Below are 14,906 nucleotides of genomic sequence, written 5' to 3' on the forward strand. Positions count from 1 at the left end.
ACCACTCCCCCAGGCTCTGCTCTGTCCTTATGGAACCCCCTTCTCTTCTTCTGATAAAACGAACCAGCAGAAATGAAGCATTTTCAAGACGGACAAAAATTATTTGTTCGGTGATGAGCTTTTTGTGGGACAGACCCACTTCTTCCGACCAACTGACTTGTTCTCCTCAGGCGCTGGCGGTTGGAACCGGAACTGACCGGTTTTTCCCGCCCTTTTCCTCTCAGTATTCCATCCCCTCAGAGCTGTTTGCCCCCCAGGGCGCCGGGGCAGGTTCCCCTCAAGGCGTCTGTCAGAGCCGGTGACGGACGGACGGACGGACGGACGTCCCAGGGCGGCTGCCTGGCACGGCACCCCCACAGCAGCAGCATTGTCTGTCCCAAGACAGAGCCAGCACAGGCGTCACGCTGCCCAGCGCCGGTCGGATGCTGCCTGCCAAGGGAGGGGAAGGAGGAGATCGTCCCCCCACCCGCCCGTCTGTCCCCTCACACCCCATCCGCACCCCTGCCAGCGCTGCCCAGCCGCTGCCTCCCGCAGCTCCCACCACCCAGGGACTCCTCAGTGCCCCCCGAGGGCTCCCCGCAGGCCAACGGCCGCAGGCCTTGAGCACCCGCCGCCCTGACGGACGCCACCCGGCGCTCCCCGAGGGCAGGGCTCTCCAGCCGGGGGCTGAGCGTATGGGGTGTGCAGGGCGCTGGGCTGGGGCTGGGCTTCCTGCCCACTGGGACGTCCCTGTTCCCATCATCGGATGTTTTATTCCACTGACTGTTGCGCGCTAATTCTCTTCCCCTCCTCCACAGCGTAAATTAACCCTTCAGGCGCCGAATTCTGGTTGGCTCCTACGTCTGACCCCTCGTTGCTGCCAATGGGCAAGGGAGGGAACCGCCTGGGGGACCCAGCAGGGACAGACCCTGAGTCGGAGGTTTCACACTCTCCCACCTGTCCACCTCCCACTCCTGAGCCGCCTCTGAGAAGAGCTGGGCTAGGGGCAGCAAACGGGAGGGGTCCCCTGGGGCTAGGCAGTTTCAGTTCTGGGGGTTGGGGGTTTGGGGGACAGGGCAGAACCTGAGGGGGTGACAGATCTGTACCCCTTGATGTCAGGGGGACAAACGCGGCTCCCCTGACAATCTGCCCAGTCCCAGCACAGCTGGAGGGAATCTCTGTCCCTGGCAGTGATGACGTGGCACAGGCTGACCCCTCCTGCCACAAAGCTCACCCCGAGGCTGGGCCAGTGCCATGGAGTTGGGGCAGGTCCAGGGAAGATCTCTTGGGCTCACCCCAGGGCCAGGGCCAGGGCCAGGGCCCAGCCACAGCTCCCCACCCCACAGCTGTGGCCACTCCCCTGGCAGCTGAGGCCTAGCCCCCTCCACTCACTCCAGGGCTAGGCCCAGGGACCCCCCACCCCAGGGCTGAGGCCATGGTTCCCCCGTGGCACATCCTCCCCACTGCCCCTCTCCTCAGCTCACCCTGGGGCTACGCCCAGCACAGCACCATGGCCCAGCCCCAGCCCCCACCACCTCCCCCTCCAGAGCTGAGGTTGGGGCTGGAACCCCCCAAGCTCACTCTGGGGCCTGGCTCAGTGCTGTGTGCTGGCCAAAGCCCCCACAGTTCCACGTCCTTGAGCTGGGGACAACAGCCCCCACACCTCAATGCTGGGGCCAATTTTCCCCCAAATGGGGCTGAGTTCAGCTTAGTCCAGGGCCAGGCCCAGCGCTGTGGCCTGTTCCCTTCCCCTGGGCTATGGAAGACACCTCCACGCAGGAGCTAAGACTGGGGCTGCAGATGCCAGCCCAGCCCAAGTGGCCTCCCCAGAGATGCTGGTGCCAGAAACCACAGCATGAACCCCCCGCCACACTCCCAACACACACGAGGAGCTCCCAGGGCAGAGCAGCATGGCCCGAACCGGCCCCCCAGCCCAGATCAGATCCACCTTTGCAGGTGTGGCTGCCCACAGTCAGCCCCTGAGACCTCCCAACCCCCAACGCACACATTGAACCTTCTGCCGTCCCCCCCTCCACTCACCCTCCCCTACCCTCCACCCCTGGCCTTAGCCCCACACACCAAACCCAGCTGTGAGGTCGCCACTCCCACCCGCATCCTCCCCCGACCAAACCCTGCGCCAACATTGCAAGCAAACAAGAGTGAGGAGCACAGAGACACTCGGTGGATCACTCTCAGGTGTTTAGTGCTACGAACTCTTTCTCATTTCCCAAACACGCCCGCAGTGACACAGAGCAGCGGCGTTTTCTGAGACAGGACGCGACTCCCACGAGCGACGCCGGGAAATTGTTCCTGGGGATTGGAGTGAAGCACCCACGAGGATAACCCCATTTCTCAGACACGCTGGGCGGGTGTGTGTCAAACCCGGTGAAATGGGAATGAGACGAGCGCTGGGGATGCACCTGGCGCTGCTGGAGTAGAACAATTGCTCAGTTTTGTTCCCCAGATGTCACACGGAGATGTCGCAGGGCAGGAACTGGGACAGGTGCGACTCCCCCGCCCGGCGCCGTCTGCTGCCCCTGGGCTGGGAGCTGGGCAAGTCCGAGGGCAGCAAACTGCCCTGGGCAGCACCAGGCACTTGGTGTGTGTCTCTATTTCCCACCCGCCTCGCCCGGCGCTGGGGCCCTTTGTCACCGCGCACGGGAGGGGCAAACCCACGGGAAGAGCCAGTGGGTTCTGCGCGGCCCAGCTGGGCCCCGCTCACGCCCTGGGGCTGGGCTCGTACCCCCCACCCGGCTGGCCCAGCTGCTGAGCCCCTTCCCCAGCCCCCCCAGCTGAGGCTGCAGCGCAGAGCGGCTGCACGCACAGCAGGGCCCCGGCCCTCTCCCCTGCCCAGCGCTGCCCCTGGGGCCACTGCTGCCCCTCCGCGGGCAGAGACTCCCCAGGGCAGGAAATGTGCCAAGTGCCCAGGACCCCCACTGGGCCTCTCCCCTCACTGGGCTCCTCTCCTGCCACCTCTTATCTCAGAGGCTCTTCCTCCTGGGGCCTCTCCCCTCCCCACATCACACCCACCCCACAGTTCTCCCCTGGGGATCTCGGCTCCTCCTTTCCCGCACTGCAGCCCCCTCCTCCCCCCACCCTCAGCATCAACCCGACCCTGCCCCCACCCGACCCACACTGCCCTGCCCCCACAGCCTGCAGCTGCTCCCCCAGCCCCTTCGCTGCCCTCCCCCTCCCAGCTCACAGGCCTGGGCACTGACGGGGGAGAGGGTGGGGGGCAGGCGGGCGATGCCCCTTAGACATCCCCAAGGGAGCAGGGCTGGGGGGTGTCAGTGCTGGGAGGGGTCAGTCTGTGCCGCGGGGTCACTGCCAGGGACAGAGATTCCCTGCGGCTGCGCTGGGAGGGGGCAGATTGTCAGGGGAGCCGCGTTTGTCCCCCCAGGGTTGACACCAGGACAGAAGAAAGGGCGGAGGGGCCCGGAGAAGGTGTGGGTGAAAGTGAAGAGATGGGACCTGTCAGTCACATTGTAAAATGAGACCTCGCCCGCCTCGTAGTCCAGGAAAATCCCCACCCGGCCGGGCCTGGCGCTCACGGGGAGGGGGGTCGGGCGGGAGGTGCAGGCCTTGTATCCCCCGTCCCTCAGCCACACGGCCCAGTATCCATCCTCAGGGGTGAGTTTGCTCTCCCCGTTCCTGCTCACAGATTCCCTGCACACCCCCAGGTCCCACCCAGTCTTGTCTCCCACCTCCACCTCCCAGTAACACCTCCCGCCCGTGAGCCGCTCCGCGCCCAGCACATTGATATAGTTCTCAAATCTCCCAGGGTTGTGGGGCAGATCCTGGCGTCTGGCTCCAAATCTCACGTGTTTCCGATCCTCAGACAGGGCGAGGTTGGGATGAGCCGTGTTTGGATCCAGAGTCACGTCCACTGGGGAGAGTCACAGAGTCAGTGCGGGGGCAGGGCTGGTCCCTGGGCTCAGAGGGAAATGAACCTGCGCCCCAGTGATCACTCTGGGGGTGTTGTCTGAGGGGGGCTCAGGGCCCCTCTGCCTGTGAGGAGACACTGACAGGGAAGGGCAGGGGGAGCAGGGGAGGGGCAGGTGATGCGTGAAGGGGGAGGGGGATGGGTGACATGATGGCAATGGGGGGCTGAGGACCAGACCCCTAAGCCCTGAGATGGATGACGGGAGGTACCGGGGGCTGCAGAGGGTGAGGGACGGGGCAGGCACCACAGTGGGGCAGGAAGGGTGGGGCTGAGGGGTGTGAGGTGATGGGGAGCTCCCATGGGGCAGGGGACCAAGGGGGGGGACAGGTGATGGGTGGGTGGCTGGGGGGTGGGGCAGGTGCCAGTGCCACAGGGGGCAGGGAATGGGCAGCCCCAGGGCACAGAGTGAGGCAGGCGCCCAGGGGCCGAGGGACCGGCTGAGACAGGACAGCCCCAGCGGGGGAGGAGGGAAGGAGGAGGCGGGAGCCAGGTGCTGCAGGGGGGAGGGGAGGAGCAGGGGCTGGGGCAATTAAGGGGCAGGACGAAGGGCAGCTCCAGGCCCAGACAGGAGTGAGGGGCCAGGGTGGGGTCAATGGGGGGAGCTGAGGGGATTAGGTGGCCCAGGGACCAAGGGGAGGGCAGGAGCCGGGCTGGGCTCTGGGGCACAGAGCAGGAGGGGGAAGGGCGGCACCCAGCACATGGTGGGTGACCAGGGGCAGGAGGAGGAGGAGGCACCAGGGGAAAGGAGGTGGCAGGGGAAGGGGCAGGAGCAGGAGACCAAGGGGGTGAGCAGTGCGGCAGTACCGGGGGGCAGGGGTGGGGGAGGAGGGGAGTGGATCTGAGGAGACACCAGGGCAGTGAGGGGAGGGGCAGTTATCGGGGGGGAGGGGCATGGGGGCAGGTGCCAGGAAGAGGGAGGTGGGGGATGGGTGGTGCAGAGGGGCAGCTGCAAGGAGGGCAGAGGGGGAGGGGCGGCACCAGGGGGCCGAGGGGGACAGAGAACAGGGGAACAGAGGGGGCAGGAGGTGGGGTGAGGGGAAGGACAGGCCCTAGGCAGCCAGAGGGGTGAGGGGACGTGGGCACCAGGGACAGAGATGGGGGAGGGAAGGACCCACATTGGGGACACAAAGGTGACAAGGGACAGGACACAGGGCAGGCAGAGGGGCAAAGGGAAGGGCCGGCACCAGGGGGCAGATGGGACAACGGCTGAGAGGGGGCTCAGGGGGCAGAGGAGCAGTGAACAGAGGGGCTGGCACCAGGGGACCAGAGGGGGAGGGGTGCAGGTGTCAGGGAGGTGGGAGGGGAGGGGAGGGGAGGGGAACAGGACAGAAGCAGGGGTGAGGGGAGTGACAGGCAGCAGTGGTGGGGGGAAGAGGGGAGGGGCTTATGCTTCGGGGAGATGAGGGGCCAGGGCAGGAGGAGGAAGGGGAACAGGACAGCACCGGGGGCAGGTGGGGGAGGGGACATGTGGTCTCTCTGGCGGGAGGGGAAGGGAAGGGGCAGTTCTGGGCATTGGGGCCAAGAGAAGCACAAGGGTGGTGGTGAAAGTCGGGGGCAGAGGGGGCAGCAGATGGGTGGCAGCAATGGGACGGGGAGGGGCAGGTGCCCGGAACAGAAGAGGGGGCAGAGGGGAGAGGCAATGGGGGCAAGAGGCCAGAGGGGAGAGAAGGGAAAGGGAGGGGCAGGTTCCCACAGGGATTTCCATAGATCCCCCCCACCTCCGAGAAGATCCCCCCCCGCCCAGTCCCAGGCAGCGCTGCCTGGTCAGTGGCGGGCTGGAAACGTGAATGGAAATTGGCTGGGTCAGAGCGTGTCACAGAGCAGGAGAAAACCCTTGTGCCGGGGACGCAGACGGGGCAGACGTAGGACCCAGAGGGGCTCCCACCTGGCTGGTGTCTGTGCCGGTGTCGGGCGGTTGGGTCGGTGCATCGGCCGACCTGCCCCTGGCAGACGATGGGGGTGAGCAGGGGGGAGGGAGCTCTCCCCTCACTGCTCCTGAGGAGCCCGGCCTGGGGGAGGCACCAGGCCCAGACTGAATGTCCAGGAACCCTCCTGCCCTGCTGGGACCCAGCACATGGAGCTGTGCTGCCAGGGAGCCAGTCTGGCTGGTGCTGGGTCACACATCACTGCGGTACTGCTGGGGTCAGGAAATGTCGTTCCCCTTGCGGTGTGGGTAAAGGGCAGCAGAGCTGTACTGAGCCGGCCTGAGCAAGGGGACCCCTCAGCGCTAATCTGTGCTGGGGCCGGCCAGGCTGAGCCCCGGCGTCTCTGGGCCTGGCCCAGCAGTGAGGAAAGTAACAGACTTGCTGGATCCCCAGAACCTCTACCACTGCAAAGGGAGCCCTGGTCGCCCCACTGAGCTGCACCCCGGCAGCAGGAGGGGTGGGGCCATGGCCGGTGCAGAGAGAGACAGGGGTGTGGGGGTTTGCTGACACTCACAGGCACTGTCTGACCTGCCCCTCTCCCCTGGAGACAGACAGAGCTGACCAGGCCCCAGGGACTCGCTGGGTTTGTTCAGTGGCCGCTAGAGCGGAGATCCCTGCTCAGCAGGTGTAAGTGCCCAGCCCGGCTGCAGGGCAGTGTCTGCGGCACACAGCCCGGCCGGCACTAGCAAGTTCCCCCCTCACAGCTGAAACGACAGAGCTGGGTGGAACCTCCGGAGACTCATCAAGGTCAGAGGGGCAGGTGGCGGCAGCAGGAGATGGCACAGGGCCCCTGGGGACGGAGCAGGGGAGTGAACGGTGGCACAACAGACAAGAGCGGCCAGAACACGCGTGTTGGACAATGTTCCAGTGACTGCGCTCCGGCAGGCTGGGGCTCTGACTGGGAACCTGATAGGAATGTTGCCTGATAGGCCAAGACTTTTAAAATGCATCATCTGCCAAGGTTGTCTCATATCATCCCTGTCTCGAGAGATCGTTGTCTTGGGGAGTTTCTGTACTAAACTTTTGGTTATTATAATTAATTTTTATGCAAAAATGGCCATATTGGGTCAGAGCAATGGCCCATCTACCCCAGTCTCCTCCTTTCCAACACTGGCTACTATGGCTGCTCAAGTTGGAATGAACAGAAGAGAGAACCAACTACTGATCCCTGCCCTGTTGTCCACTCCCAGCTCCGGGGGCACAGAGGCTGGGGACACTCAGAACAGGGGCTGCGTCCCTGCCCAGCCTTCCATTTCTGCCCTCCACAAACTTATCTAGCTCGTGTTTGAGCCCTGTTATGACTTTGGCCTTCACAACGCCCCTGCCAGAGCGCTCCACAGGTCGCCAGTGTGTGGAGTGACGAAATACGGCCTGTCGTTTGGTTCAAACTCACCGTCTATTGATGGCATTGGGTGACTCCTGCTTCTTGTGCTAAGTGAAGGGCTAAATAACAATTCTTCATTTTCTCCTCACCTCTCAAGATTAGATAAACTTCTATCAGATCCCCCTTAGTTGTCACTTTTCTAAGATGAAAAGTCCTAGGCTACGTCTACACGTGCAGCCAACATCGAAATAGCTTATTTCGATGTTGCGACATCGAAATAGTCTGTTTCGATTAATAACGTCTACACGTCCTCCAGGGCCGGCAACGTCGATGTTCAACTTCGACGTTGCTCAGCCCAACATCGAAATAGGCGCAGCGAGGGAACGTCTACACGTCAAAGTAGCACACACTGAAATAGGGATGCCAGGCACAGCTGCAGACAGGGTCACAGGGCGGACTCAACAGCCAGCCGCTCCCTTAAAGGGCCCCTCCCAGACACAGTTGCACTAAACAACACAAGATACACAGAGCTGACAACTGGTTGCAGACCCTGTGCCTGCAGCATAGGTCCCCAGCTGCCGCAGAAGCAGCCAGAAGCCCTGGGCAAAGGGCTGCTGCCCACGGTGACCATAGAGCCCCGCAGGGGCTGGAGAGAGAGCATCTCTCAACCCCCCAGCTGATGGCCGCCATGGAGGACCCAGCAATTTCGATGTTGCGGGACGCGGATCGTCTACACGGTCCCTACTTCGACGTTGAACGTCGAAGTAGGGCGCTATTCCTATCTCCTCATGAGGTTAGCGACTTCGACGTCTCGCCGCCTAACATCGAAGTTAACTTCGAAATAGCGCCCGACGCATGTAGACGCGACGGGCGCTATTTCGAAGTTGGTGCCGCTACTTCGAAGTAGCGTGCACGTGTAGACGCAGCTCTAGTCTTTTTAATCTCTCCTCATATGGAATCTGTTCCACACCCCTAATCATTTCTGTTGCCCGTCTCCATAACTTCTCCAATTTCAAAGTGTTGTTTTTGAGATGGGGTGACCAGAACCACACACAGGATTCAAGCTGTGGCCTATCATGGGTTTATATAGTAAAAGTGGTTTAGCCAACACCGATTATGTATATGAAAAGGCTGCTAAACCCCCTGCCTTGAGGCTGCATCGACAGGCAGAAACTTAGATAAGCCAATCACAGTCAAAGCCAACTTTGGAACTCTGGAACTTAATGAGGCTGTAAGAAGGCTGGAGACACAATTCAGTTCATGGCTGTTACATCATAGCTGCGTCTACACGTGCACGCTACTTCGAAGTAGCGGCACTAACTTCGAAATAGCGCCCGTCACGTCTACACGCGTCGGGCGCTATTTCGAAGTTAACTTCGACGTTAGGCGGCGAGACGTCGAAGTCGCTAACCTCATGAGGAGATAGGAATAGCGCCCTACTTCGACGTTCAGGACAGTGTAGACGAGCCGCGTCCCGCAACGTCGAAATTGACGGGTCCTCCATGGCGGCCATCAGCTGGGGGGTTGAGAGACGCTCTCTCCAGCCCCGCAGCTCACTGGTGGCCGCGTGGAGCGGCCCCTTAAAGGGCCCCTCCCCCGCCCTGACTGCAGGAGGCTGAGGCAACGTGCAGGCTCCTGCCTGCACACGCGGTGGCGAGCCTGCACAGACCTCAGCCCCTGACAGCAGCCATGGCTGCCCAGCAGCCCCCCCAGCGCCCCCAGGGGACCCCCCCCAAGAGGAGCCAAGGCAGCCAGCCCAGCCAGAGGGCCACGCAGTCTGGGAAGCGGCAGCGGGGCCCCTCTTGGACGGAGGCCGAGCTGCGGGACCTGCTGGGGCTCTGGAGCGAGGAGGAGGTGCTCCAGGTAATGGGGAGCAAAAGGCGGAACGCGGATGCGTTCGCTCGGCTGGCCGATGGCCTGGCTGCCCAGGGTCACCCTGCCCGCACTCCGGACCATGTCCGGAGTAAGGTCAAGGAGCTGCGGCAGGGTTACGCCCGGGCCCGGGATGCGGCCAGCCGATCTGGGGCCGCCCCCGTCACTCGCCCCTTTTACAGAGAGCTCAGGGACATCCTGGGCTCCCGGCACACCTCCTCCCCTCCGGCCACCCTTGACACCTCGGCTGACGAGCCCGAGCAGGCCCTGCAGACGGACTCCGCCCCGGAGGCAAGCCCCGCACCCCGGGGGCCCCCCCCGGAGGCCATCCCCGGGACATCGCGGCAGGAGGAGGAGGAGGAGGAGGAGGGGGGCTCCTCCTCCACCGATTCCAGCCTGCAGATCCTCCTCCTGCCATCCCGGAGCAGCAGCAGGGCCTCCGACCCCCGGGGATCTCCGGACCGTGGGAGCGGACCCACAGGTAGGTACTCCTCTCGGGTGGACACCCCGGGGCTTGAGGGGCGGGGGGAACAGAGATGTGTCCAGGGCCCCCCACAAGCTCACATGGCCATGGCCCCAAGGACACCAGGGCCATGGCCCTCACAGCACTGCAGCCATCAGCCCCTGCCCCCCGCCACCCTGCATGACAGTGCCATGCCCCATCCCCGGGCCAGGGGGGGAGCGGAAACTCGAGGGGCCCCCGGGCGGAGGGGGTGGGACACCCCGCAGCAGCAGCATGTGATGCAGTGGGGGGAGTGCCAAAGGGAGACTCAGGCTACATATGAGCCACCCGAGCCGAGGAGCTCCCAGGGCCAAAGGAGGATCCTGGCGCTACAGCTGGCAGGTGACAACTCTGCCCTGAACAAACAGGAGGGAGGAGCCGAGCTGGCTTGGAATTGGGGGGCGAGGGCGGGGGCCACAGGTAGAGGCTAGGGGAAGGGAGAGCTGGTAGGCAGCCAGCCAGAGGAGGGGGAAAGCTGCATCCCAGAGGGGCCCCCCTTGGGGTCTTCTCCCCACGACGGGTTGGAAGGACTGTCTCTTCCGACAGCTGGTGCTGTCACTCCTGCCAGAAACTGGCCATCTGTGGCCTAAGAAACCTCTCCTGCTCTCAGACCCTGCGGGGTGAAGTGAGAGTCGCTCCCACCAGGGGACGGGGTGCAGGGCAGGGGGACCCCTGAACCCCATCCATCACAGCAGCATCTCCCGGGGACGGGGATGGGGAACCTGCAGCACAGGGCGGGGGGGGACAAAGGCCACGGCTCGGGGCCCACACTAACGCCTGTCTCCATTCTTCTTTCCCCCCTCCTCTCCTGTGTCCTGCACCTGCACCTGCACCATCCGAAGGACCGGAAGAGAGCGCCGGCGAGGCATCGGTCGTCCCGGAGACCCCTCCGGGACCCTCGCTCCAGGGCAGCCCCTCGGCCGAGGAACCACCGGCCCCGCGGAGGGCCCGACGGCGGACCCCGCGCCTGCTACCGGCAGCGGCCACAGACCCGCAGCTGCTGGCCATCCTCCGCCGGCAGCTGGAGGTCTCGGAGCAGCACCTCCGGCTGCAGGAGCAGGCGCTGGCCTGGCGCAGAGAGGCATGGGGGGCCTTGCTGGATACCGTCAACCGGCTGGTTGATTACCTGGCCCCCCATGCCGCGCCGGCCGCGCCACCGCCCGCCATGCCCGCTCCTGCAGCCCCACCACCGGCTGCTCCAGCCGTCGCCGGGCCGTCCGCCATCGCCCCACCACCTCCCTGCGAGGGCCACCGCGCCGAGGGACCCCTGGAGCCACCCGAGACTCGCCGGCGCCGATACCTTCTGGTGGAGCCCGCTCCCACCCAGCCGCGCACCAGACTGCAGGCCCGCCGCAGCTCCCGGCCGGGCATGCCCACTGCTGGGCTCTAGGGGCGAGGGGCCCGGGACGTGGCCCCCCGCCTTCTTGGACTGACTTTGGGGACTGGGTGGGGGGTGTGGGTGTTTCCCCTGTTTGCCCCGTCCCCCCCTGTACATAGTTCTCCCCGTTCTCCTCCCTGCTTTTTGTTTTTCTTTTGATGGCGCACAGAGCTTTCATTTTTTTATTGTACATAGTTTTATTTGTGCCCATCTTGGTTTTGTTGAATGTTTGTTCCTCCTTTTTGGTTTCTGTTTCACATACATATATTTTTTTATTTAAAAAAAAAAAATTCGTGAAGACAACAAAAAAAACATTAACGTTCACCCACAAGTTCGTGCTGTCATTTCTCCTGGACAAGTGGGGGGGGGTGGTGGGGTGCTCCATGGTGGTGTGGGCGTTGGGGCAGGAGTGTGGGGGAGGAAGGGGCGGGCAGTAGGGGGCCTGGGCAGAGTTCACCCCGCGGCCTGGTCGTCGAAGTGGGCCCGCAGGGCCTCCCGGACCCGGGTCCCCTCTGGGTCCACCTGCCGACTGGGGGCAGCAGGTGGCTGGAGGTGTGCCCTGGCGGCCTCGGCGGCCCAGCCCTGAAGAAAGCTCTCCCCCTTGCTCTCCACGAGGTTGTGCAGGGCGCAGCAGGCACCCACAATCTGGGGGATGTTGTTGGGGCTGGCATCCAGGCGGGTGAGGAGACATCGCCATCGTCCCTTGAGGCGGCCAAATGAGCGCTCCACCACCTGGCGCGAACGGTTCAGGTGCTCGTTGAAGCGCTCCTGGCTGGCGGAGAGGTGGCCCATGTAGGGGCGCATGAGCCACGGCCGGAGGGGGTAGGCCGCATCCGTGATGATGCAGAAGGGCATGGTGGTGTCCCCCAGAGGGATCTCCCGCTGGGGGATGTAGGTCCCCGCCTCCAGCCGGCGGCACAGGCCCGAGTTCCGGAACACCCGGGCGTCGTGGGTGCTGCCAGGCCAGCCCACGTAAATGTCCTGGAACCGTCCCCGGCTGTCCACCAAGGCCTGCAGGACGACTGAATGGTAGCCCTTCCGATTGATGTATCGGCCTCCACTGTGGTCCGGGGCGCGGATGGGGATGTGAGTCCCATCCAGAGCCCCGAAGCAGTTGGGGAAGCCCAGGGTGGCAAAGGCGGCGACAGTGGCACGTGGGTCCCCCAGCCTCACGAGCCTGTGCAGGAGCATGGAGTTGATGGCACACACGACCTGCAGAGAAAGCACATGGGACAGCCCCAATGAGGGGTGAGCAGGGTGTGCATGGCCCTGCCCTGCCCTGCCCTGGCCCCCCTGCCCTGGCCCCCCTGCCCTGGCTCCCCTACCCTGCCCTGCCCTGCCCTGCCCTGGCTCCCCTACCCTGCCCTGCCCTGGCTCCCCTACCCTGCTGTGCCCTGCCCTGGCCCCCCCTGCCCTGCTCTGCCCTGCCCTGCCCTGCCCTGGCTCCCCTACCCTGCCCTGGCCCCCCCTGCCCTGCTCTGCCCTGCCCTGCCCTGCCCTGCCCTGCCCTGGCTCCCCTGCTCTGCCCTGGCCCCCCTGGCCTGCCCTGGCCTCCCCCTGTGGGTTCTCTTACCTCCATGAAGATAGCCCCGACGGTGGCCTTTCCGACGCCAAACTGCTGCCCCACGGATTGGTAGCTGTCCGGAGTGGCCAGCTTCCAGACAGTGATGCCGACCCGTTTCTCCACAGGGAGGGCACGCCGCATGGCAGTGTCCCGGTGCCTGAGTGCGGGGGTGAGCCACTGGCACAGCTCCAGGAATGTCTGTTGGGTCATCCTGAAGTGGCGGACCCAGTGGTCGTCGTCCCACTCCCCAAGCACCAGCCGCTCCCACCAGTCGGTGCTGGTGGGGTAGCTCCACAGCCGCCGGCGTGTGAGGCGGGGGGGTGGAGCGGGGTGCTGCAGGGGTAGGGGCTGAGCCCTGCTGCCCTGGGGGCATGTCCTCTCCTGGGGCAAGAAGGTGCTCAGCTGCCCCCAACATGACAAGAGCCAGGGCAAGCCCTGTTCCTGCCAGGAGGGCTGGGTGGACCTCTAGCTGCTGCTGCTGCTGCTGGGGGTCCATGACTGCGGCGCTCGGGGTCTGTGTGCCTATATGGCTCGTCAGACCGCGTGCTGTTCAGGCTGAGTGTATGTGGGAGGGGCCCTTTAAGGGAGCGGCTAGCTGTTGCCCCGGAAGCGCTAGTCCGCCCGTTGACCCTGTCTGCAGCTGTGCCTGGCATCCCTATTTCGATGTGTGCTACTTTGACGTGTAGACGTTCCCTCGCTGCGCCTATTTCGATGTCGGGCTGCGCAACGTCGAAGTTGAACATCGACGTTGCCGGCCCTGGAGGACGTGTAGACGTTATTCATCGAAATAGCCTATTTCGATGTCGCAACATCGAAATAAGCTACTTCGATGTAGGGTACACGTGTAGACGTAGCTCATATGTTCTATTTAAGCAAGAGATGCCGCACTAGAAACTGGAGACCAATGTTCAGTCCATTGTCCCTTGTTAATCTGGTATCTGGACCGTAGTTCTAAACAAGACTGGGAAATGCTCACCATCTTTCTGGGGAACAGTGGGGTAGGGGTATGGCAGTGGCTAGAGCACTGGCTTTGTAAACCGTGGACTGTGAGCTCAGTTTCTGAGGGGCCTTTCAAGGGTCTGGGGCAGGTTAGACAGAAACAAAACATCTGTCAGGGATGGTGCTAAGTCCTGTTATGAGGGCAAGGGACTGAACTCGATGACCTCTCAAGGTCCCTTCCAGTTCTGTGAGATACGTATGAGACAGGTACAGGTCTATGAGAGGCCAGTAGGTACATTCTAGGGCTATGTCTACTCTGCATCTTGGAAACACGCCTGTGATTTTCTGAAAGCACAGACATACTATTTCGGCATCACTGTACTCCTCGTTGCAGGAGGAACAAGGGATGCTTTGATATAGCAAATTATTGCAACCTTTGGTGCTGTAATGTCGCAATAGCCTATTTTGAAATAAACTCAAGATATGCAATTTGAGTAGCACAAATTGCATATCTTATTTTGAGTTTAGAGTGCCATGAAGACGTAGCCTGGGTGTTCAGGGTATACCCTAACTCTAACCCTGACCCTAACCCTATGCATCTGTGATATAGAACAAGAGTTAAATGCTTGTAAATTGAACCCCAAACAGATGGCTGCTTCTGCATTTGCTGGAGCTACAAACTCCTCCAGAAGACACAGTGGAGTATGAGTTTGCTCAGAGAAAAGGCGAATCCGAAACTCCTCCTGTAGTCACTACAAAGGTGATCTGCTCCAGCTAGTGCTAGTCATTCAGTGGCTTTCCTTCTGTACAGGAAGAACTGAAAAGGACAGAATGCCTTGGAAACAAAGAGAAGATGCGCCAGGACTGACGCTGAAATGAGTCCAACCTGGGAAAGCGCTGGCCCTGTCACGTCCAATTCTTGGTGGGTGTCTTAAAATCAGTGCAAATGTGACGGGCTTTGGAAAGTATCTACCAAGATGGGAGAGACCGAAGTGGTGAGCCTGGGGGACTCCGTTTGTTTCCAAGTTCAAAGACTGTCACTGTTGTCTGTCTTGTAGGTTACTGTTGAAATCACTCGGATCATTAACCAGTGTCATCCAGGCATCTGCTACAGCAGCGGTAGGTCTTTGTCTGACAATAGAAACTGCCCTTGGCCCAACCAGAGAGATATCCATGGAAAATGTTCTGGGAGAAGCAAACACTTCGGCCCAGAAATTGAGTAACAAAGGTTCTTATAGTAACTCTTTCAGTGAGGAGAAAGAGAAGTGTTTGTCAAGTCAGCTGGAAAAGTATAAATCTACAGCCGGCACTTCTGGATTCTATTCAACCTCCCTGTACCGTTTCAGATGCTTGTCTTACTCAACACCCACCGCTGAGTGGAGTGAAATGCTTCCAGCAACGTGATTCGGACAGAACAGAGAATTCTGAACACTTTGGCTACGTCTACACGTGCACGCTACATCAAAATAGCTTATTTCGA

General features: G+C 62.3%; 1 protein-coding gene across 1 annotated transcript; it reads right to left on the bottom strand.

Annotated features, from left to right (window-relative positions):
- Positions 1-3,115: 3,115 nt before the first annotated feature.
- Positions 3,116-3,869, bottom strand: LOC142024658 (E3 ubiquitin-protein ligase TRIM39-like; the record flags this gene model as incomplete). Its single annotated transcript, XM_075016811.1, has 1 exon — positions 3,116-3,869. A coding segment is annotated over one exon (603 nt), but the record flags the coding sequence as incomplete, so codon positions are not given.
- Positions 3,870-14,906: the final 11,037 nt, after the last annotated feature.

The sequence above is a fragment of the Carettochelys insculpta genome, chromosome 22 (assembly GCF_033958435.1).
Source record: "Carettochelys insculpta isolate YL-2023 chromosome 22, ASM3395843v1, whole genome shotgun sequence".
In the NCBI taxonomy this organism is placed as follows: Eukaryota; Metazoa; Chordata; order Testudines; family Carettochelyidae; genus Carettochelys; species Carettochelys insculpta.